Here is a 24,019-nt window from a genome sequence, read left to right on the forward strand (position 1 = left end):
AGGTTTGTATAACTGGTGCTCTGAATTTTCCTTCTGAGTTATTCCAGTTATACAGACTTGAAAATATAATATATCAACTAGAAACCCTCTGTTTTCTCAGAAGTTTCATGTGATTTGCAAAGAACTCCTGTTGATATTGATATTTCAAATAAAACCCAAAGAGCACTCAGGTTTTGGTAATATGAGAAATATTGATTTAAGGCAGCTGCTTGCAGGCAATGAATTCTGCATATTCCACTATAGACAGATAGACCGATATATAGACAGCGTGTTAGATAGTCAAGTTAAAATCTAGAAGGATGAATCAAATGAACTAATTTGAGATGCAGGCTGTATGTGACGAAATGGAAGGAAACTGTACCGCGGTGGTAATGAGCTCTGTACAGAGATTCTCTTTTCCTCACTAATACTAATGAGATTTGAAATAGATTAAAGTTAATGAAACAGTTCAGACCTCTTGACTTGATAGTAGTTTATGGCATTTCCCTCAGCAGCCTGCAACAGCAGACAAAACCCAGTCCAGACCCGGCGGTCTGGCGCTGCAGTTCCCAGCAGTGGCCGCTAGGTGTCAGCTCACCAACGCTGTATCTAATGCGGGCGCCGTGGCCGCTAGGTGGTAGCTCTGCACCAGGATTTCCTCCTCCCAGGTCGTCGAAACAACAAACCGAACTACGGAGCAAGCGGGGTGAGAGAACGTCCGAAACCGCCTCTGACCGCGACTTTTAAACTCTTTTTACAGAATTGTGGAGGAATTGAGACGGAAGCTTTGTAAGAATAGTAAAAGTTACGATTCTGCCGGGACTACATTTCACAACAAGGTAAGTTAGCTGTAAAATGGCGGAGAGCTATCTGGAAGTTAGTTGATTTGTATTTTGCTAGCCGTCTCGCTAGCCAGGCTAGCTCTGGATGAGCACAGAGCGCGGATGTCTGCCTGAACCAAGTCGCTTCGCTAGCTCGCGGTACATGGCTACTTCGGTTGTTAGCAAGCTAACGAACTGCAATTTTTGGCACAGTAACGCGAAATATTTAGTTCGTCGCCGAAAGAAACGTTTTATTGTTTCAAGCGACTTAGTTGCACTTTATATATTTGTAAACAAAGTGTTTGTTGCTTATGCAATACGGTACTGGAACTCCCGAGGCAAGATGGAGGACGCAAGGACGTGATGTTTTTTTAGGTAACGTTAGCAATAGCTGTTAGCATAGCTAACTAGTGGGAGTTATTATCAGTGCGTTAATTGCAGCGGATATCCTTTGTTTATTTGCTTTATCGTTGGACAAGCACTCGATGCGACTGGTGTGCAGACGAAATGCAGTTATTGTCCTTGGAAACATTAGTGGCTAGCGTTATTGTGTAGTAGCCAACATTAGCATGCGCTAGTACAGTAGGGCTTGCGTTGTTTTGTTATTATGGTCCAAGTACGGCAGCGTTAGTAAATGCTGCTCTGTTCTCGATATCCACCGATATTGCATTCTACAGGTCAGTCGCCTCTCTTGTTTGGTAAATCGCAGTTTGTTCGCGCTGGTGATTGCATGTGTAGTTTATCAAATTTCAAGTAGCTGACGCTGGGGAAAAGACGCCAAAATCCTCGGTTGCCTAGCTTGTGGCGCTAGCACTAGCAACCGCACCGGCGTCAATTTTGACAGGAGCCGACCAAGAGCGTAGCCGTGTCGGCGTTGTTGGAGGGAACTGAGCCGGTAATTTGTGGCATGGTTGACTTGCAGAAATCCCCGCTGTTGGGCTTCACAATTTCGTTTTGTCTAAGATTGTCTTGTCTCTCTTCGCAGTGACAAGTTTATGAGATACTCTGCCCGATTTGGCGCCACTTTTTCAGTCTACACCCATAGATTCCCGTCGTCTTGTCACGCAGTTTCCCCTCACTATCGAGGAAATAGGCACACTTATCAGATTCTTATGAGCAAAAATAATCCTAGTTAAGTTTAAACTTTACAAGACGTAACTACATCATGCTTATTGCTGATGCTGCATGAGTCTACGTTGACTGTGTTGACTGAAGTTGAGGGAAATATTTACGTCGATCTTTATATATTCATAAAAAAATGTGCTGATAAGATCCTCAATTTGGCACATGTTGGCCATTGTGTGCAGTATATTGTGAAAGAGTCCCATGACTAATATCAGACGCATTTCTTGAAAGTCCACGTTACACACTACCCGTAAGTACTGTTGTAATTGAAGAATGACACACTTGTATGTCATCACCGCATGTACTAGTACTGAAAAACGCACCTACTGCACCCCAAGTGGGTCTATGAGGGGTGGAGTTTAAGTTTGCCTTTTCAAGACTGAACAGTGGTCCCTAAGGGCTTTTATAGACTCCCCTGACCGCTTGAGATGCTTTTATAGATGTTTCTGAATTGCAGTCAGTGTAAAAATCCCAATTTCCAAAGTTACTTTTGCTCTCTCCTTTGATGTATGTGCCACTGATTTACACATCACAACCATGCCATAGTTTTTCTGTTGCCTGCAGTATCTTGTTGATGTTGATACTGTCTTTTGATTGGCTGAGATAGGTATAGGGCGGATAGGGCAGTGCCATATTTGGCCATTGAGGAAGACACTCCAGTGTTCATTGCGTGACGTTGTCTGTAAACCAAGGGGAGCAGAGAAAGAGAGGGAGCCAATGGCTAGACAGATGAGCGTGACAGGAGCATTTGTGTCCGCCCCCTGTTACCATGTGAAACCGCTTTTTTTTTCTCTACACAGCATCAACGAAACATTTGCTCACGACAGAGGATGTGCTTTCTGTGAACATATACATGTTTGATGATTGCTTCTGCAACATTCATTGTTTCTGATCTCATGAAGTCTGCAATAATTGTGTATGTGTCACTCTTTAAATTACACCATTTCATATTCTAGGTCACATGCAACCTTCTCCTGTCTTGCATTTACTGAAGATCTCAAGCCTATCATAAGTTGAAGTTATCCAGAAGATGTTACAGAAATGATAGCAGCACCAGAAATACCATCAGAGTTCTCCTATACTCAGTAAGTGTTTGCTTCCTCTTCAAAAGATTCAAAAGATTGAGGTCAATATGAATTTTAATTCTTATATTTGCATGTGTCTACCAGGGATACAGACACCCGATTCTCTTCAGACACAGACTTCTCTGAGGATCTCGATGGAAGGAGTGGAAACACAGCTAAAGGAAAGGTATGGAGAGTGGTCCTCTGCCCTTGGCCTGTACCAGAAATGACACAACACTTCTTACACACTAATCTCTGCAATGATTCCCACTCTGCATTATTCCATAATGGCTTCTGTTCTGTTCCAGGGGGGGAAGAAGGGGAAGAAGGCAGCAGGGGAGAAAGGCAAAGGAGGGAAGGGAGCAGGCCGGATAAATGGCCACCACCAGGAGAATGGCATGGAAAACATGATGCTGTTTGAGGTGGTCAAGCTGGGCAGGAGTGCAATGCAGGTATGTATTGCAAGATCTTTTTTTTTTATATATATATATGGCCACGTTGTAAGAATCGTTTTTACACTCTTATGAAAAACAAATGGCCTGCGCTCTTAATTGATTTGTGACTTTTAAGTGTGTCTATCTCTAATTTCCTGTAGTCTGTCGTTGATGACTGGATTGAGTCTTACAAACATGACAGAGACGTTGCATTGCTAGATCTCATCAATTTCTTCATCCAGTGCTCAGGATGTAAAGGTACATGTATGATATTAATTTGCATTGTAGAAAGCATTTGAATCTGTGTATCTCACAAAGCCACTCGAACACATTTGGTACGTTTTTCTCCTGGTGTTTGTCTTCTTGACCATTTAGTAAATTGTCTTTTGCCTAACCTCTGTGTTTATCAGGTGTGGTCAGTGGAGAAATGTTCCGCAACATGCAGAACTCTGAGATCATCCGACGAATGACAGAGGAATTTGATGAGGTAACTTCACTTTGTCCAGTATAATCATCACCATGTTTACCATTGACCTCCTAAGTGTCACTTTGAATTAACTATCAAATTTAGAATTCTTTAACTTGCCAACGATAATGGAACTAAGTTTTTTGCAGGATTGTGATAACAACGATTTCATCTTTGTATTTACTGATGTTCTTCCCTCTGTGGCCTCTGTAGGACAGCGGTGACTACCCCCTAACCATCGCAGGACCCCAGTGGAAGAAGTTTAAATCAAGCTTTTGTGAATTCATCGCAGTGCTAGTGCGCCAGTGTCAATACAGTATCATCTATGATGAGTACATGATGGACACAGTCATTTCCCTTCTCACCGGACTATCAGACTCCCAAGTCCGAGCCTTCAGACACACCTCAACACTGGCAGGTAAGAAGAACTCCGTTTGTTTGTGTGTGTGTGTGTGGTACATTTGAATGTCAGTGCTGAATTGCAGTAATTTGCGTTTTCTTTCTGTGAACTTTGAGGTGGTTTTTGCTCTCTGCAAGCTTAATTTTTGTGCACTCGCACAGTTTAAGAGCTCTTGTAGGTTTAGGGAAGATGAACAGCTTTCTTCTGTTGATTTAAACAATTTTGAACTGCAACTACACTTGCCCAGGGAATGGGTTTTGAAATGTAATATATTGTGAAGGCTACATTGTCAGCACATTTTAATGTGACATTGTCACTGATGGAATCAATGTAAGTGCCGATAAAATCATTTAATACCCATGGCACACCCACACAGGTGGTGTTACATATTTTTGCCTGATTAGACCTCCTTTTTAGTTTTGTTGCACAACTTACACCTTTTATCATTGGCTGTACTTGTGTACAAATAACAAGCAGTGTAGGTGTATTTATCTGCTGAGGGGAAGTGCCAATGACACCCAACGGGGACAGATCATGTGCTCTACAATTACCAAAGGCAGGCAGAACACATGGCTAATATCATTAATGCAGCAGCATTGTGCAGTTACAGCAGCAGTTGTAATTTAGTGGGTTGGTGGTGTGACGACAAAACATTGAACAGGAAATCATCATTGTTTTTACCTGTCTGTGTTCCACTGTAACATGCTTTTGTTGTTTTTATATTTTGGTTGGCAGGTTGAAGTGGGTCGGTTGGTGCAGAGCTATTTTAGATTGGACCCTTTTGTAACCCGAATTTCTAACTACGCCTTGGCGAGGTTAAATGTATAGTGGAGACCACTAAAAGTGGACAGTTTGCTACTCTTGGCGTATGGATTCTAATTCAGTTAAAGGATACCACATTTGAATTAATTTTCTCACAAATAAATTATTACAAATAAATTGTTGTCAAACTTTCCTTTAAGGTTTGGGCACTGAAACATTTTGATTTGTTCTGTGGTGCAACTTGGTTAGAAGATTACTCTTTATCCGGTGACTAGTTTATTCCACATCCTTGATATTAGACAGACACAAAGTGTCAAGAACTCACAGACTTAGTTTTATAAGCCAGTCATTGATTGTTGAGTCAAAGATTTAGTGTTATGTGCAAATTCTTTTTCTTATTTCTTGATGTCACTTGTGTTTTTGGCAGCCATGAAGCTGATGACAGCCCTGGTGAATGTAGCTCTAAACCTGAGCATCAACATGGACAACACTCAGCGCCAGTATGAGGCAGAGAGGAATAAAATGGTGGCCAAAAGGGCTAATGACAGGCTGGAGCTCCTCCTGCAGAAACGCAAAGAGGTAAGTGTGGCAACAGGGCAATTTGCTGCTTTTGTTTTAAACCCCCACTTATCAAGGCATATTCATTTTGCATTTAGCCAGACATACAAACACACTTGATGATTCAAATTCTGACTGGATTATTGATTGTCAACAAATCCTAGCCAGATACAGGTGATTTTGGGCAGTGGTTTATTGGGCTAATTTGGCAATGCGGCACGTGCCAAACTAGAGAAAAGTAGCAGCAACAAATCCTTTGCGTAGTGTGCTCTCACTTTGATATGTGTACACTGCTCTCTATGTAAGATAAATGCCTGTGCAGAGTTGTTGAAAACCATGGGTCTTGCAGGTGTTGCAGCAGCGATGGTGCTTACTCACCTTACTTTTCCCCCTTACTCCATGATGCATAGACCAACTTGTGTTTTTCAAAAAATATTAAGCCCATGTAGTTCAGTAAATTGTATAAGTAAGCACGTAGCCTGCAAGCAGAATAGTGTTCATTGATTGCAGATTAATAATTGAGCAAAATTCTAAATTTTTTGCAGTCAGTGCCCTTTTTGTATTCATTTCATGACAAGAATTTTGGCTACAGAACTACACAATAATTGAAATCAGAATTCATAAAATGTAAACATTGCCCAACCTGCAAGCTACATCCTCCCACATGCCATTTTGTTCAGGTTATTTTTGAAAGGCACTTGCATACAGAGTAAGAGTAAATAATGTGAACTGCACTGTCTTGTGACCATAAGTCTTTTCCATTTTTAGATCTGCAACACCTCTGTAGGTGGTGGACCTGCAGTGACTGTGTTAGTGCTGAGTGTTATTCAGCTAGCATTATCAGTTTATTAGGTTATATAACAGCAGGCACCACCGGGCATCCATCTGTTAGTTCACTGTGCAGCCACACCACAGCATGGTGGCATAGTTGGCTGTCACACATGTCTTGTTATGTTAACAATGCCTCCTGGTCACCTCTTACTGTAGCTTTCAATTCAGTTAGGCTTTATGCTTGACCAAATAAATTTACTTGTGTTTTGTTCTGCTCTTCACCTCAGCTCCAAGAAAATCAGGACGAGATTGAAAACATGATGAATGCAATATTCAAAGGAGTCTTTGTCCATCGATATCGGTACGCCTTCACGTATTGTGCATCTAGTATCAAAGATTAGAACTTCGATTAGTGGTTGTTTACTATGCTAATATAGACAACTTGTATTCTGTTTAACAAATAACTGTATCATGCTTTAACAGTGATTCGATAGCAGAAATCAGGGCAATCTGTATAGAAGAGATTGGAGTGTGGATGAAACTCTACAGCGATGCCTTCCTCAACGACAGCTATCTGAAGTATGTGGGATGGACGATGCATGATAAGGTGGGTGACAATTTCCTTGAACTCTTTTTTTGTGGCTTCTTTTAAAGCCCTTACACACCGATGGTCCACCAACACAGGAGATCCACTTCTATTTTCCTGATGAGTGTCATGCGGGTGTGCACATGTTGTATTTGACTGACATCTCGCTCTCTCCTGTTAACCTGATGAAGTCAAATAATGACATCACCAAGCTGTTCACAACATCAATCTGAACAGATGTCTAATCAGCCAGAATAAGTGAGAACACCCATGTGGGCTGGCCTGTTATGGGCACAATCAATGACTCAATTGCAAAGTGTAGCCACTAAAATTCAAACACAGGATGGAAACCTGCTGTGGCTCCAGCATTGATTGACAAGTCTAATGAGCAAACAAAAACAGGTGAATCTAAGCATTTTAGGTGGTTTATTCAGTCATTATAAACAGCTTTTCTAGATACGAGGAAAACTCTATCTATAAATATACAGATTGCTGCTGTTTAGTGTTATGCTCCATATAAATGAGCGCTTTCTAATTATCTTTTTCAGCAAGGCGAGGTACGTCTGAAGTGTCTGACAGCTCTCCAGGGTCTCTACTACAACAGAGAACTCAATGCAAGACTGGAACTCTTCACCAGTCGCTTCAAGGTCAGCACCACCTGCTGGACAACTTCAACTCAACAACTCCAACTTTTACTGTTATTTCACACTCTTACACAGCAACAAACACTGGCCTGATGCTCCATGGATACATATTTATGACTGTGATCTGACAGAATCTGGTGCATGAAATGAATCCATTTAACCAAACAGCTCATTAAATCTGCCCTCTCTTTGCATAGGACCGTATTGTCTCCATGACTCTTGACAAAGAGTATGATGTTGCAGTACAAGCAATTAAACTGCTTACTCTGGTCTTGAAGTAAGTGGCTGTGTGTGTGTTGTCCCATATTCCATGTTGTTTGCCATATATCCATGGGACATAGTTTGTACGTTAATGGCAAGACCGTGGCTACTAATTTAGAAGTTAAGTTGACTGATTTTTTTTGTGTCTGTCTCTACAGTAGTACAGATGAGGTGCTGACCCCTGAGGACTGTGAGAGCGTCTATCATTTGGTCTACTCAGCACACAGGCCTGTTGCCATTGCAGCTGGAGAATTCCTCTTTAAGAAGTATGTTGAGCACAAATCGAACTTCAAAAATCATTGTTTATCACTGAACAGAGAAATGCACAGTAGAATGAGTTCAGTTTGTGGAATTTAAGGGCAAGTGAGAAAGAGTAACTTGACAACCCCTGAAAGTCTTGTCTTTGCTGACCTCTAGTGGTTAAAGTCTTTGCCTTGCTAAAGTGAAGTACAGGTGGACTTCAGGACCTGGTGACATCAGTGTTGGGTGTGTTTACTGATTCAGCATAGCACATATCTGACCACTCCTAACCATACTTATCAGTGATGGTAGGTGTGGTCAGAGGTGTAACAGACCTCTAACTTTAAAACGGAGACGACAGCAAAACAAAGTTTTATATGCTGGTGTAAAATTGTATATAAGAGACTACAAATTGATGGGGGGAAAACACATTCATTACGTCTTGTGTGCGTACAAACTAAACATTGAAGCTTTTGGATTACTGTAAGATTTTCTCTTATTCACAGTTAACTCCAGTTGAAAGTCTGAAGTTAAGATTGTAGTTGCTCATTGTCCAGTCTTTGTTAGAAGTTTAGTTTTACAAGTCAGTCAGTTCTCAGCTTAGTTAACAAGTTTTGCAAGCCTCCTGTTGCTTCAAAGAAATGCAGTACGTGGGGATTATGTTTGTGTGATGCCCAACTGATGATTGATATTTTTAAAGACTGTTCAGCCAACGGGAACCAGAGGAGGAAGGTGCCCCGAAGAGAAGAGGCAGACAAAGCCCCAACGCCAACCTCATTAAGACCACTGTCTTCTTCTTCCTGGAGAGTGAGGTACATTATCAGGCTAATTTCCTTTACTGTCACACTAAGGTTACAACTTCTGTCTTCATTGGAAGGTATTTAGGCAATTGAAACTTCATTTGTCTCTCTCCTCAGCTCCATGAGCATGCAGCCTATCTAGTGGACTCCCTCTGGGAATGCGGTGCAGAGCTACTAAAGGACTGGGAGTGTATGATCAGCTTACTGCTAGATGACCCATTGCCAGGAGAGGAAGGTATAGCACTGGTTTCTTGCAAGCCACTTGTATGTGATTCAGAGCACAGACATGATATAGACAAGGCTGATTGTTTTGTGTTATTTGCAGCTCTTACAGACAGACAAGAGACCGCCTTGATTGAAATCATGCTGTGTACTGTACGCCAGGCTGCCGAATGTCACCCACCTATTGGAAGAGGCACAGGGAAGAGGGTAAGATTGGTTAACACACTTTCTAACATGGGCCCGACTGTCCCGGAAACATCATGATGATAATTGTGTTGAACGCTGATCACTTAACGTTAAAGCTAGGTCAATGCAAGCTGAACCCAACGACACTTCAAACAACTTCAAACGGTTCTAACAGCACTTGTACAGTTAATATGCCTTTAAGCTGTGATCCAACCATTATGACTGCTATTAGTGTATTTGTTTTTCCAACCTTTACTTCCTTCTTTGCGTTTTGTGACAGCTGTGTTTAACAACACTTAAGACATTTTCAGTGATAAAATGATAGTTTTCTATGTGGAGTTAATTTGTGTTTGTGAAATGAGAAATATGTTTTTAAATATATATTCCATACTGATGAATGTGCTCTTATATTTTGTACTTGTGTTGACACACTTCGGGAATTTGTGATGACGAGTTTGAGACAGCAGTGGTTAATGTGTAGTTATTTTCCCTTTAGACGATTGTATTAACCAAATCTGACATCACAGCTAGATGCAAACATTGATGAGGCATTCATCCTAATCAAATAGATATTTCGATGTAGTTCTAGTGCTTAACAGACACTTTTTATTTCTTATTGGATTCAACTGGTGAGTGTGACAAATTTGAACAAAACTAAACATAGCTCAAGTTGAAATTAACCAAAAATATATTACTTGAAAAGAAAAATGTTTGTATACCTTACCTTTTGCATGCATGAATATTAAGTAGTTGTGACATGCTAACATGCTGCATCACTGATTAGGTGATGACCGCTAAAGAGAAGAAGACGCAGCTGGATGACAGAACCAGAATGACAGAGCTGTTTGCTGTGGCTTTGCCCCCTCTACTGGCCAAGGTTTGTTTAATCCACTCTGCTATCAACACACACTCCTCTGATGGGCTTTTGGCTTCAGGCTTGTTTTCATCAGTCTGAAAATATCCTCATTTTAAATGTTTGTGCTACAGTACGCAGTGGATGCAGAGAAGGTGACCAACTTGTTGCAGCTGCCTCAGTTCTTCGACCTGGAAATTTACACCACAGGGCGTCTGGAGAAGGTGAGACACATTTCAGACAACACCAATCATGAGAAGAAATAATAATTTACCATGATAAAAAAAGTTGTTTAACTTCATTGACTGTTATCACACATCATGTTTCACTCTTTCTCTCTAATCCAGCACCTGGAATCCCTGCTGCGTCAGATCAGGGAAATTGTGGAGAAGCACACAGACACTGAAGTTTTGGAGGTGTGCTCCAAGACTTACCATGCCCTCTGCAATGAGGAGTTCACAATCTTTAACAGGGTGGACATTGCCCGCTCCCAGCTGCTGGATGAGCTGGTGGACAAGTTCAACAGGCTACTGGAGGATTTTTTACAAGAGGTAGGAATAACGGGATGCACACTTCAGCGCTACTAAACATGCCTGTTTCTTATTCATTGCCCTTTTGGTAAAGTGGCCCTAAACCTCTTGCACCCATAGTTTAATATTATCACCGCCACGTTTGCCTTCTATTATGTATTGTTGCTTAAACCTTCCTTGTGACCGCCTCCTTGCATAAGCACCCCAATGGTCACTGTAAACTTTTATTCATCTCCAAATAAGACATGGCTCAGTGCACCAGTGTCATAGTAATCACTTGTTGCTTCTTCCTACGGGCGGGTGTTCCGAGTCTTGGCCCTCTGTCTTCGCCTCTTGTTGCCTGGCTAAGTACTCCTCTGGAGGCTGTGGGTCAGTGGTTGCCCTTCAGCTGCAGGCATTGTGTTTTGACCCTAGTCTGGATGCCTCTGTCTGCCCCACCCTCCCCACCTGAGAGTACCTGCCAGAGGATCATAGAAGTCCTTCTGGTGCCACTGGGCCTGGCCCACCAGTCAAGACCTTAATACAAGTGTGGTGGTCTCAGCCTGGTTTGGGTTTTTGCACAAAAACAAAATCCTGCTGAGAATGCTCAATACACTCAAATGTCTCTGTCTCTGCAATGTTTGATAAGGATACATTCAAGTTGAAAAGTATTACCTGTGTTTATGTTAAGGGACAGGAAAGGTTGATCCTCCCCAAAACCAAAAAAATGCAATACCAACAGAGTTGAAAATGTGAAAAATTTCCTGACTTTTAATTTTAGGTAACTGCCCACCCTGTCTTAGACTGTTGTTTAATAAGAGATGTAGTGGATCCTCAGAGTTGTTTGTTTTACAAGCATACCTTACAGGGATGATGTGAAACAGTTTGAGACAATCTTATCAAATAGTATGTGAAGAAGCCTAATAGATGTATTTCAATTGTATCTGACAAATCTCCAACCTTGTTCTAGATGCTTCAGTCTTTATCAGATGATTAGACATCTTGATCCATAAACTCTAACAGTATGCAAAATTTCTCTTTTCAGGGTGAAGATGCTGATGAAGATGATGCTTATCAGGTTTTGTCAACTCTAAAGAGGATCACAGCATTTCACAAGTATGACATGTATTCTCTGTGGAGTACCTGCTTCCTCATACACTTCATATCCCCCTTTCACCACTCGCAATACCTACAGTTAGAACAATAGTTACCTGTGATTCCACATGTGTCTGAAACTGACTGAGGCTTTCACTTTCTCACATCTTCTGCAGTGCACATGACCTGTCGGGGTGGGACCTCTTCACCAGCAACTTCAAGCTGCTTAACACAGGCATAGAGAATGGAGACATGCCTGAGCAGGTTGTTAAATATAGTCAAGTTACACGACTCAACAAATTGTCAGTTTTTGTGAATACTAATGGATAATAACCTATCTTACCTTGTGTGTTTTTCTTGTGAGCAGATAGTCATCCACTCGCTGCAGTGTACCCACTATGTGATCCTGTGGCACCTAGCCAAGTCATCTGAGGGTAGCTCGAGGAAGGTGAGATCTCTTAAAGCCCAGTTCATCGTCCCTATGCTGTTCAGAAAATAGTTGGATTGGTGTAAGTGTGATATTAAATAATTCTTACTGTTTTTTTTTTTTTGTTTTTTTTAATCAGGATGACCTGGTGACCCTGAGGAAGCAGATGAGGGCATTCTGTATGATGTGTCAGCGCTACCTCACCAACGTCAACACAGCTGTCAAAGAACAGGTGACGCAGACACGAGAACAACAAATCTGCATGTGTAGCAGCAGGAGCGGTAGTAGTAGTAAAATCTGCTTAAAAGACGAGCCAGATAAGGACATCTTTACCTTTTTTTCCATACACTTGTACCATTTCTTCATTTATTTATTTTATTTTTTTTTAAAGCAGCAACACGTAGAGGGGAGTTTTTCCTTGCCACTGTCACCTAATGCTCATTGAAATTGCCTCACTAGAATATCATTACTTCATATTTGCACGAAAGAGCGCAAATCAAAATGAGAACAACAATCAACTAGTTTCAATAACAAGAAGTAAACAAACACAGTATGGTGGAGATGTGCTGGAGCCACCCTCCTCACATGACTCAAAAGTCTGGCAACACTTCAATTTCTACTACATATATGGATCAAACGCAATCACCTAACAATACGTGGTGTGTAATACCTGTCGAGCTCAACTAAAATACACAGGAATAGCAATGAATATGCATAGCCACATCATCTGACATCACCCTGAACTTTCAGAGAAAGTCAGGAAGGCAGCCAATTAGACCTTACAGTGTTGAAAACTGAGGTTTCTGAGTTCACTTGGTTCAGACCTTGGTTACACAATATGAAATGGCTAGTCAGAAATATTTCACAGCAGCATTGTATGCTGAAACAAGAGCAAAGGTGGAGGATGCGCTTGAGTTATCAGCCTGAAGTATGTCTACTCAGTTCTCTCTGTCTTTGTCTCATTTACTATAAGAACTTTTGAATTTTGATTATGTCCACTAAGATTGAACTTTTTCCTCTCCCCTCTCTTTTCTCCAACAGGCATTCACCATCCTGTGTGATCTCCTGCTCATCTTCAGCCACCAGATGGTGTCCGGAGGCAGGGAACACCTGGAGCCTCTGGTCTATTCCCCAGAGGACTCGCTGCAGTCTGAACTGCTCTCCTTCATCCTGAATCATGTCTTCATAGACCAGGACGATGACACAAATAGCACAGGTACTAATGCAAATGTGCAGTTGTAGCAGCTCATTTTTCAAATTGGCCAACGTGCAGCCTGTAGAACTACTATCTTTTTTTTTATTATTATTATTTCAGACGGGCAACAGGATGATGAGGCAGTAAAGATTGAAGCCCTGCACAAGAGGAGAAACCTCCTGGCTGCCTACTGTAAACTGATCATCTACTGCGTGGTAGATATGAAGACTGGAGCTGACATCTTTAAACAGTACATGAGAGTAAGTGGAACTTTTTGTCATTTAAGAAAATGTAATTGTACATTATAGCCAGTCACTGTACATCTTGCAATAGGAGGACTGCAGGAGCAACCCATACCCAGACACATTAGACATGTTAATGAGCTCCCACATACAGAGATAATTCTCAATGTCCCTGTAATGTATTTTTTTGTTCTTTGCAGTATTACAATGACTATGGTGACATCATCAAGGAGACTATGAGTAAGACTCGGCAAATCGACAAGATTCAATGTGCCAAGACACTCATCCTCAGTCTACAGCAGGTTGGTGTACACACTACGTCACTCATTCATTCAATCAGTAGTTCTATTTGTCCCATTTTTAAGAGAATGTTGACCTATTGTTTGATGTATCTCTTCCTGCTAGCTGTTCAATGAAATGCTGTCTGAACTGGGTCATGGGTTCGATCGCTCCTCCTCTTCGTTCTGTGGAATCAAAGAGTTGGCGCGTCGATTTTCTCTAACCTTCGGTCTTGATCAAGTCAAAACCAGAGATGCCATTGCTATGCTGCACAAGTAAGGCTTCATTCTTTTCTCGTTGCATTGCACTTTTTACATCGTTGGCCTTTGACCTGGGAGCTGTCCTGTTTGACAGATTACTCCTTCAATACTATGCTTCCTCTTGCCATGTAACTTTTTTCCTCTAGATTTTGGAGAGGCTTAAATGATATGTGAATGATATATGAAGTGTTGCAGTTTTGCCTCCTCCCATGCACTGAAAGTATTGTAGAAAAATATGTAAAAACAGTGCCATCAAAACAGGTCTGTTAGATACTCTTTTGGGAACCCAGATACTAATCAAAGCGCAACACAGTGTGTTCCTTGATGTAGCAAAATTTACAACATAACACATCCTGTATTTCCCATCATCCTGTGAAAACATGGTCCTGTGGCAGACTGAGAAAATATTTCCCATGCGATCTTGACCTTTTTTACATGATACAAGTTTCTTTTCATTGAGTGTACAGAAGCACTCCCATCACACTGATGTTGTTCCTCTCGTGTGGATTATTAGATTAGAAACTCAGTCAGGTTCCAGGAAAGACGTTGTGTGAACATTTGCTATGTTAGCTTGGGTATCCCCTACACTTGTGCAACATATGGGTACAGTATGTAATGGGATATGCTGGGTATGTAACGGGTGTTAAAGTAATGAAAGACAGGCTAAAGATTCTGCTTTGTGTCCATCTAGTATTTAAAACTGTGTTAAACTTTCAAAGTGATGTAGCACAGCAATACATTATAGCACAGTTTGATATGATACCCTTCGCCATCATATCAGAGTCATATCCAAAATGCTTCAAATCAGTAGGATTTGTTTAGAAGGAAGAGAACAAGATGCCTATTAATTGTCTTAGTAGTGAACATTAGGAAGTCATTCTGACTTGACACACTAATCCAGTTTGATCATCCACATATAATCAGATTAATATCAAGCATTCATGAAGGTTTTATAATGACTGCAATATCAGTTTCAGTGAGATTCAGCATGAGTGAGACACTGTTGAAGAATGTTTGGCAAACGGTCAAATTAAGTGTTCATAAATATTGAGACAAACTGTCAGTGTTGTAGCAGGAATACGGGTGGCCTAGTGATTTAAAACGTGCCATGTGACCTGTGTCCTTCAAATTTGGTTAAAGCTCCGTTTTCTCAAAGCTCATTGAGTTTCACTACACAGTGTGGAGCAGCTATATCGATGAAGCCAATTCTTTTTCTCTGCTCACAGTGTGTTATTCTTCCTCTCTGTCTCTCTCAGGGATGGTATCGAATTTGCATTTAAGGATCCTAGTCCCCAAGGAGAGGGAGGCCCTCCCCTCAACCTGGCTTTCTTGGACATCCTCAGCGAGTTCTCCTCCAAGCTTATGAGACAAGACAAGAGGACTGTGTAAGTTCTCTCTGCTGAGCTGACGGGTGGGGGGGCTTCAGTGTAACAGGTGTTTGTGACAACTGGTGCAACTGGTGTTTCTGATGCGTGAGTGCTTGATGTGAGGCCTCCAGTTGGAATGTGCACCTGGTTTTGTGTGTTAAGTTTGTCCTCTTTATGCATGAGTTTGTTCATCTTGTCTGTGTGACCTCTGTTTCTCTCTAGCCACATGTACCTGGAGCGCTTCATGACGTTCCAGATGGCACTGCAGCGAGAGGACTGCTGGCTCCCCCTCATCTCCTACAGGAATTCCCTGCAGGCTGGCGGTGATGACGATACCATGTCGGTGATGAGTGGCTACTCCAGCAGAGGCTCCTCCATCCGCTCCAAGAAGACCAAGCCTCCTGCTGCTACAGCTGGAACTTCAGCAGCCAAGAGGAAGCTGCCTGACGGTATAACTCACTCAAGAATCAACAAAATCATTAATAATGATTAGTACTATGCACTCACCAGCCACTTTATTGCATCTGTTCAACTGTTCATTTACGCAAAGATCAAATCACCTAGTCACGCTCCAGCAACTCAAGGCATTTATCCATGTAGACATGGTCAACACGTTCTGCTGAAGTTCAGATCAAGATTCAGAATAGTGAAGAAAAATATTTTCACTGACTTTGATAGGTTGAATTAATTATTTTTAGAAACAGCTTCTACTTCTGGGATTTTCACATACAACCATCTCTAGGGTTTAAAGGGGATGGTATGCAGTTGGAAAAAGAGAAAATATCCAGTGAGAGTCAGGTATCTCTGCGAATATGCCTTATGTATAGCAGAAGTCAGGACTTGTTTGAACTGATTTAAAAAAAACAAATAAAAAAAAAAAAAAACAGTAACTTAAACAACGACTGGTTACCACCAAGGCATGTAGAAGAAGATCTCTGAAGGCACATGTCGAACATTGAAACAGACAGGCTACAGCAGCAGAAGACCTGGGTCCCTCTCTTGTCACTTAAGAACAGGAAACTAAGGGTACATTTGGCAGCGGAATTGCCTTGCCTGGTCTGATGAGCCTCAATGTCTGCCATTCAGATGGTAGGGTCAGAATTTGCAATAAACAACTTGAAAGCATGGACCCACCCTGCCTTGTATCAGCGGTTCAGGCTGGTGGTCTAAACGTGTGGGGTGTGTTTGCTTAGCACACTTCAGGTCCCTCAGTACCACTTGAGCACTATTTAGATGAAAGTTTCGTATCATAGATGTGCAGCTGACAAATATACAGCAACTGTGTGATACTATTATCTCAATATGGTCCAAAACTTGAAATTTGACTCAGATTTAGTGTAGCTCAGATTGTAAAGCTTTAAAACTGTACATCAGCAGTTTTGTGTTGTGAACTATAACCATCGATCAGTTCAAACTCAGCCAGCCAACACAGAGATACACTGAACATATAATGTCTGTGATTCATGAGAATTAAATGCATTATATCCCAGCACTGATGGTACAAAAGCAGCATTGGAGCCCAGATTAACCCAAATGCATTCCTAGCAGCCCGGCTCAGCCAGCCGAGCTGATGGGTGAGGAGATTAAACAGCAGATGGTGGAAGAGAGTCAAACTGCTCCTTACCAATCACACAGAGTCACTTCAATCTGTGTGTATGTATGTATGAATGTAAACATGCTTGCTTGCCTGCTTTTTGATGGAGTTGTGCACCTTTTCCTACTTGCGTTAGTTTTGGATTTCACTGTCAGGATTATTTCTGGTTTACTCTCCTCAAACCCTGCCTTCTGTGCAAGTACAGGCCTCTGTGTGCAATGAGTGTGTGTGGTCATTTCCATGCAGTACTGTATTCCACATTCTTTGAGAATATGCCACATTCGGAAATACTAAACCATCTTCCCAACATCTCTTTAAAGGTGTAAAACCCCAGCGACGGTGTAAAGATATTTGTTGGGTGGTGTTCTGTCGTGGTACCCATTAATTTTTGTTGCAAGTTTGTCTATCAACGCTTTGGCCATTTCTTTCCAGAGGAGAGCAGCAGCAGTGAGGTGTGGCAGCAGAGCATGCAGACCCCAGTCATGATGCCGTCCCCCCACCTCACCTCCACTGCCATGCGAGACCCGAAGAGAGGTCGTGATGACAGCTTCATGGGGGTCTATCCCCTCCCTCACGACCAGCAGCAGCCCCACCAACACCCACAGCACCATCAACAGACGCCTCAGCACCACCAGACACCCATGGATTACAAGTATGCATGCCTGACTGTGGCATTCCTGAGGTGTAATGATGCGTTGAAATCACAGTTCGGTACAATACACGTTACAGGTCATGGTTCAATACATACAAGATGTTTTTAACAAAGTTTAAATGAAAACAACTTCACTGTAGAAGATTAAAGTTTAGGTGTAACATGCAAACTGAACTCATGAAATAAAAGAACATCTTAGGTGGCCAGGCTCCAAAAACACAAAACCACTTCAGACGTTAAAACGTTTGATATGAAAGTTGTTGGGACCCATTCAGTGTCGATTTAGGTCATTGGTGTTCACTTTTGCTCTTGATTTTTGTATATGATTAAAAGTTTCCGTAGGGGGGCTTAATTAAAATGGCTATTTCAATCAATCTTTCTGCTCCATGGTGCGTACTATCAAACCTTTTAAAAGCGTTTTCTCAAACATCTAGATTCCTCAGTCCAACACTGTTTCTCATCATTTGCCGTGTTGTCCCAGCATTTCAAAACCTCTTTGATGGTCCGTTTCTTTGAATGAATTATTGTTTATTTCCTTGCATCCTAATGCTTCCCAACACAAGATTTTATAGATATACGTGGTCCTATATCCAGGCCCATGATTTAGTTCAGTGGATCACTCTTTGAGACGACTGGAATATGAGCCAAAATACATTAGGACAGGGTTAAATGTAATTTCCCATTTGCATACTATTAATTTTTAGAGTAAACGGTTGCAGAATTCTTGTACTTAACAGCCTGCCAAGTGTTGGCCCTACAGGGACAGTGACTGGCTAGTTTATTTATCCAACCTGACTTTTCATAGGCGCCAGGCCAGTGGGCCATCCATATAGTTGTATCTGATGCCCTTGTGGTATTTCCAGTTTAAGTACCCAGCCCATGTGGATTAAAAACATTGCTAATTAATGCGCTCTCGTGCATTTAGTTCCCAGGTGACGTGGATGCTGGCTCAGAGACAGCAAGAAGAGGCACGCCAGCAGCAGGAAAGAGCCATGAACTATGCCAAGCTCAGGACCAATTTGCAGCACGCTATGTAAGACACACGCCTGCACAGATGTGTCATGGAAATCTCTTTAAAAGTAAATGTTTCCATAATTATATAATTGTTGATTTTTGTAGTCGTCGCGGCACTGGGCTCATGGAGGAAGACGAAGAGCCGATTGTGGAGGATGTGATGATGTCATCTGAGGGTCGTATGGATGACCTCAATGAAGGCATGGACTTTGACACCATGGACATTGATCTGGTAAGATACATATTTAACTGAATTGATGTGTTTATTAATGTTAATTCAATCAAGTGCCGGTAATCTTTAGATCCTGTTTTGATTTTGAAAAGGGATCCTGTGTATGTAGGGCACAGACACAAGAGGAGAGTCCCTGTCCTAGAAGGTCAAATTACAGAGCTAACTGGCATTTTTACATCACTTTTGGACGACTGGTAAAATTGTCGCAAGCAGGCAACATTAGTTACTGTTGTTTTTATTATATTTATATCTATCGCCTAGAGTGAGAACAGTAAGGACAGATGTTACATCTGGAGACTCATCGTGGTCTGGTTATTTTACTGTCGCAACACAGGATGCAGTGCCATGCAGCAATCTGATTTAATTCTGAGACACTCAGAATTTAAACCTTCAAAACTCTGTCTCAAACAAATATCCTAAAGACCTGTTCAAGCTCTGTTGTTTCATGTCAGGCTACCTCACACCACCAGCTAAGTACTAGCTGCCCAAAGATCCTGCCTGCCCGAGTGCATCTCAGCAGCAACACCTTGGGTCAATATGGAGCCTCACAAAAAACTTAACTGCTTTCAAAATCAGTGTGGGCAGTGAAAGCACTTTTTGTGACGTGATTTAATATCATCTATTAATTTATTGATGAACTGTTTTCTGAGTGGTTGGATTAAACGGCACCAATCAAGTCATTTATCAGTGTCAGTGAAAGCAGCTCAGTGCTCATCATCGTCATCAATGAGCATCCTGAGCAAAACACTGCAGTCCTTATTTTACTTTTGTTTTATGGCCCAGTAGTTTCCAAAATGCTTTCAGCTCCTTTCACAGTTTTTCCATTCATTTTGACTTTTTTATTAGAGCTTATCCAACCAAGTTAGCAAGTTTTTTCGTGAGTAAGACCATATTAAATCCTGATTTAATTACATTTTGGTTACTGCTTTCGCATGCATACTCAGCACAGAAGACAAAAGAAATCATCAAAAAGAACCGCTGCCTGCGGGGAGGCATATATCTGGTTTTTGGTTTTTTAAAAGATGATGAAAAATGTACTCTTTCGACGGGGCCTTGCAACTGTTAGTACAACATGAGGCAACATGACTAATTTATTTGACCATTTACGCCAACACCACAGAACCATGTATGATGAGAACAAAATTTTATCTGTGGCAAATGTGTATTTTGGTTTCTTAAGCCAGTGCTGCACTCCATGGGAAAAGGCTCCAAATGTCACGTTGAATCAACCAGAAAATTGAACAACTGCCCTAGTTTCTCTAAATTTACTCTATTCATAACATGTGTGATAAATTCTTTCCAAATTAAGCTGCAGGAGTTAAATGCTGAAATTATTTATCATCTTGTTTAATATTCCATAGTATCACAATGTTAATGGTTTTTGTTCAGCCCTAATTTTTGATATGGGCAACGATTATTCCAATATTCATTGGATGTCTGTGAAAGCAGCTGCCATAGCAGGGAAAGTTGTTGGAATATCTGCTCTAAAAGCGTCATCTTTCTCTTCCAGCCACCCTCTAAGAACCGTCGTGAGAGATCTGAGCTCAAGCCAGACTACTTTGACCCTGCTTCTATCATGGATGAATCGGTAAGAACCATCTGAACACTAAACTAACACTTCTGTTTCACCCTTCGTGCTGATTTGCATAATGGCCTGCTGTAAAAGCTTGTGGGGCACAGAGTGAGCTGTAGGTTTCCCTCAAGGTAAGAAGAGTTGCACAAAAACTAGTAGAAGTAGTCCATGGGAGTAAATCAAGAATAGATTGCTTGCGACCTGTAACATTACCTGGGATGCTCAATGTGGCTGTGAAAAATATTTGGACAAGTTCAGCTGGCCGTCCTGCTTGCACTCCAACCAAATGCAACAGTACCAAATGTAAACACGCCAAATGATATTTATTACCAAATGTACTGCTGGCCTAAATCCTTGGTTCAACATGCCTCAACCTTAAGAAACCCTGGGGATTTGCCTCAGGGTTTGTTCTTGCACAAGACTTTGAAATGCAGGGCACCACAGACACTGCCTCACTATAGAGCACTGAATGTGAGCATGCTTTGTGTATACTTTCAATAATTGAATTGTCACAAGAAATATGATAGGAATCTGTTTTGTCCTCACCAAACACATAGAATCCTGTTCCAGTTATCTACTTCTGGGCAAAGAAACAACATTCAGCACACTTAGCTGCTCAGCTTTTGCCTCTTGACACAACCCACTGCACCCTCTGCCTTTTTTTACACAATGTTACTTACGATTTGGTTGTAGATGAGATTTTATTTTGAAAAAAAAAAAAAAGCAAATGCTCTCCATATTGAAATGTTAAACAGCCAATTATTATATTATATTTTGGCTGTGAACTGGCGAAAGCCACAACATTGTTACATTTTCTGAATGAAACAAAATAGTTTGTTAGATTTTTTTATTTTAAATGGTTGGGTAGATCACTTTCTCCCCTTCAACACCTTATGATGACCGTCTGTTGTGAACCAACCAGTTTGGTTCTTAACTTGTAACTCACTTGTATTCTTTGATTGTAGTGCATCTCATTCACTTCATAGATATCATAGATGATAATATAGATCATGACTTTTTATTTCATAAATTTGAAGAGTCGAAAAGTTGGCAATATAATAAACTGTCATACTTGTGTATTAGTCTGAGTTTATTATATATGTGAGTTTTCATACCACACGTAGTCATACGCAGCAGAGAGTCACTTAGTGTTTTTGTGTTTTCCAATATCAGCAGGTCATATGCCTGCCAATGTTTTTTTTGTGAGTTTCTAACGTGTTATTAAATCATTTTTTGCTTCTTCTAGGTCCTTGGGGTGTCCATGTTTTAAGCTAATATCCAGATGATTTTGACGCTGGGATAACAGAAGAGGCGCTTTGTATTTAAAGAGAATTTTAGATGCGAAAACAGAAGTGTTTTCTGTAAGAAAAAACAAAACAAACAAAAAAAATTCTGGCTTGTACTCCACGTGGACCAATGACAACCCACACTCAGTGTTGCTTGCTCAGAGAGGACTTTGTTTCAAATATTTACTTTTATAATCTTGGGTAAGCTCTTCCTGTTCAGAAATAGTGTAACAGGCCACTTCCAAACCTATTAGATATGAGACATGTCTGAAGAAAAATCCATAATAGCTTTTTTTTTTCTCTCTCTCTCTCTCTCTCTCTCTCTCTTTCCTTTTTGTTTTAAACGGGGATGAATTGGTGTGTTTAACTTAAGAAACATTTTTTGTTTATGTCTAACCCTTTTTACAATTGTAGTAAGTTACCAGGTGTGAAGTAGTAATTTATAAACAGACTGTAGTAGCTTGCTTGTACTGTGTTAGCCAAGTGGATGGAGGTCTTTATGTTTCTGTGCTCTTTTTTTTTTTTTTTTTTTTTTTTTTCTCCCTCTATCTCTTTAGTTTCTTTTCCCTGTTGTTGGGCCTGATTTGAGGTCCTGATAACCACTGGTGGTTAAGATGGTGAGATGTCACGTAGAATCAGTCATGATCCCTTTATGCTGTGAAGATTCCCAGAGTCCACTGAATGCTCCACACTGTTAAGCAGTAAGTCCTAGAGCTTACCCCAAGATTTGGACCACTCCTTAAGCACCATCTACTAGAAAAATGTGCCCCCCCCTCCCAACAAAGAGCAGATTTTTATCCCAGGAGTGCCACTGTGTGGGCTCTGGCAGAAAGCAGCTCGGTCAAATATTACACATCTTTTTCTCTTAAAATCCAGCAGCATAATGTTGAAATGGGTATCTCTACATTTTAAATAAAAGTTATATATGAATCGGTGCTGATTTTATATATGTGCTTTTTGTTTTCTTATTTTCAACTTTTCAACCTTCAGTCACAAAGTTTGAGAAATGTGTAAGTAAAAAAAAAAAAAAAAAAATGAAAGCATGTGAAGCCATGCATCAAGGAAGATTTTTAAATTTGTATTTTTATGTTTTGTTTTGGTTTTTTTTTTTCTTTTTTGTCTTGATAATGTCTTCGGGTTTCTACCTTTTTTCCTACATGTAAATTAGTTTGGATAAAACTAATGAAAAGACTTGTGAAATTCAGCTTTAAGGTTTTCTCAACATGAAAAGTCCTGTCACAAAATACTTAAAGATTTCAAATGTTAAACATGAAAGGTAGTCATTCAGACAATACTGAAGATGAAAGTTATTCAGCAGCGCTGTGGCAGCTAGACAAAGCTTAGATTTTGACATATATTTGTCACACACAAGTTTTAATGAAATGTTTTGTCTACTGAGGTTGTTATTTTGTAGTCATTCCATGCTTAAGCCTTAAACATGCTTGTGAAGGTCACCTTCTCTCACAGTAATCTTCCATGTCAGAGGATCAGTCATGTTTAAAGGTGGATAATTGGCTTCTTAGAACATGAAACATGAGGTGGTCAGATGTAATGTGATAAAGTAGATGAACAGCCTATATGTGTTTTGCCTAATTATTTTATGTAAGTAAAAAAGAAAATTCTTTTAAGGAAAAAGTACTGTTTATTGTTTGTTACTTACCACTACATTGGTATAAATTCTTATTAGATCATGTGTATATATACAAATTTAATTTCTTTCTTTCCTTTTGGCCATTTCTGTGTTTTTTTTTTTTTTTTTTTTTTGTTCTTTTTCTCTGCACTCTTGCCTACACTCTAAGTTGTTGTCTATTATCCCATCCTCTTTCAGTCACTCTGTTTTCTGATTTGTACTTGTCTGGAGACAGTAACTTTTGAATAAAAATCAACACATTTCATCAGTGGTACTTTGTACTTTTGACCGCAATGAACTTACTGGAACTAATAGTGGGGTTGGTCACAACTAGTCAGCACAGTTTGTGGTAAAATGTAGTTTGGGTGACGTGTTATTCACTTTAGTGGCTCAAGGGGGCAGTATAGTCTAAGGCATCGAGCCAGCAGTGCCATTACTGTACATGGTGTCACTCTAATATACTGTATGTGTGTCTTTCCTGAAAAGACTGAA

General features: G+C 40.7%; 1 protein-coding gene across 3 annotated transcripts; it reads left to right on the forward strand.

Moving 5' to 3' along the window:
• Positions 1–659: 659 nt before the first annotated feature.
• On the forward strand, positions 660–23,792 carry stag2b (STAG2 cohesin complex component b). 3 transcript variants are annotated; one of them, XM_070836402.1, is made up of 34 exons: positions 660–818; positions 2,882–3,010; positions 3,095–3,176; positions 3,298–3,441; positions 3,585–3,681; positions 3,834–3,910; positions 4,103–4,307; positions 5,479–5,630; positions 6,668–6,741; positions 6,864–6,987; positions 7,515–7,613; positions 7,808–7,887; positions 8,030–8,137; positions 8,812–8,923; positions 9,029–9,146; positions 9,237–9,340; positions 10,104–10,196; positions 10,307–10,396; positions 10,520–10,723; positions 11,727–11,797; positions 11,953–12,040; positions 12,144–12,224; positions 12,343–12,435; positions 13,245–13,419; positions 13,519–13,658; positions 13,841–13,942; positions 14,046–14,194; positions 15,436–15,564; positions 15,769–15,995; positions 17,573–17,792; positions 18,718–18,825; positions 18,912–19,038; positions 20,549–20,626; positions 21,858–23,792. In XM_070836402.1, exons 2-34 carry the CDS (start codon positions 2,967–2,969, stop codon positions 21,879–21,881), a joined length of 3,819 nt encoding a protein of 1,272 aa, XP_070692503.1. In that variant the 5' UTR covers positions 660–818; positions 2,882–2,966; the 3' UTR covers positions 21,882–23,792. The 3 variants fall into 3 exon arrangements, with proteins under 3 accessions (XP_070692503.1, XP_070692505.1, XP_070692504.1); XM_070836404.1 differs by having other exon boundaries at positions 664–685; XM_070836403.1 differs by lacking the exon at positions 660–818 and adding an exon at positions 1,118–1,175.
• Positions 23,793–24,019: the final 227 nt, after the last annotated feature.

The sequence above is a fragment of the Pempheris klunzingeri genome, chromosome 9 (genome assembly GCF_042242105.1).
Source record: "Pempheris klunzingeri isolate RE-2024b chromosome 9, fPemKlu1.hap1, whole genome shotgun sequence".
Classification (NCBI taxonomy): Eukaryota; Metazoa; Chordata; class Actinopteri; order Acropomatiformes; family Pempheridae; genus Pempheris; species Pempheris klunzingeri.

Excerpts from the sequence above, each read along its gene's own strand:
- stag2b (XM_070836402.1), top strand. The coding sequence starts at position 2,967 with ATGATAGCAGCACCAGAAATACCATCAGAGTTCTCCTATACTCA. Across the intron at positions 3,011-3,094 it reads TCAGAGTTCTCCTATACTCA|GGATACAGACACCCGATTCT; the intron begins GTAAGTGTTTGC and ends TGTGTCTACCAG. Across the intron at positions 6,988-7,514 it reads GATGGACGATGCATGATAAG|CAAGGCGAGGTACGTCTGAA; the intron begins GTGGGTGACAAT and ends TATCTTTTTCAG.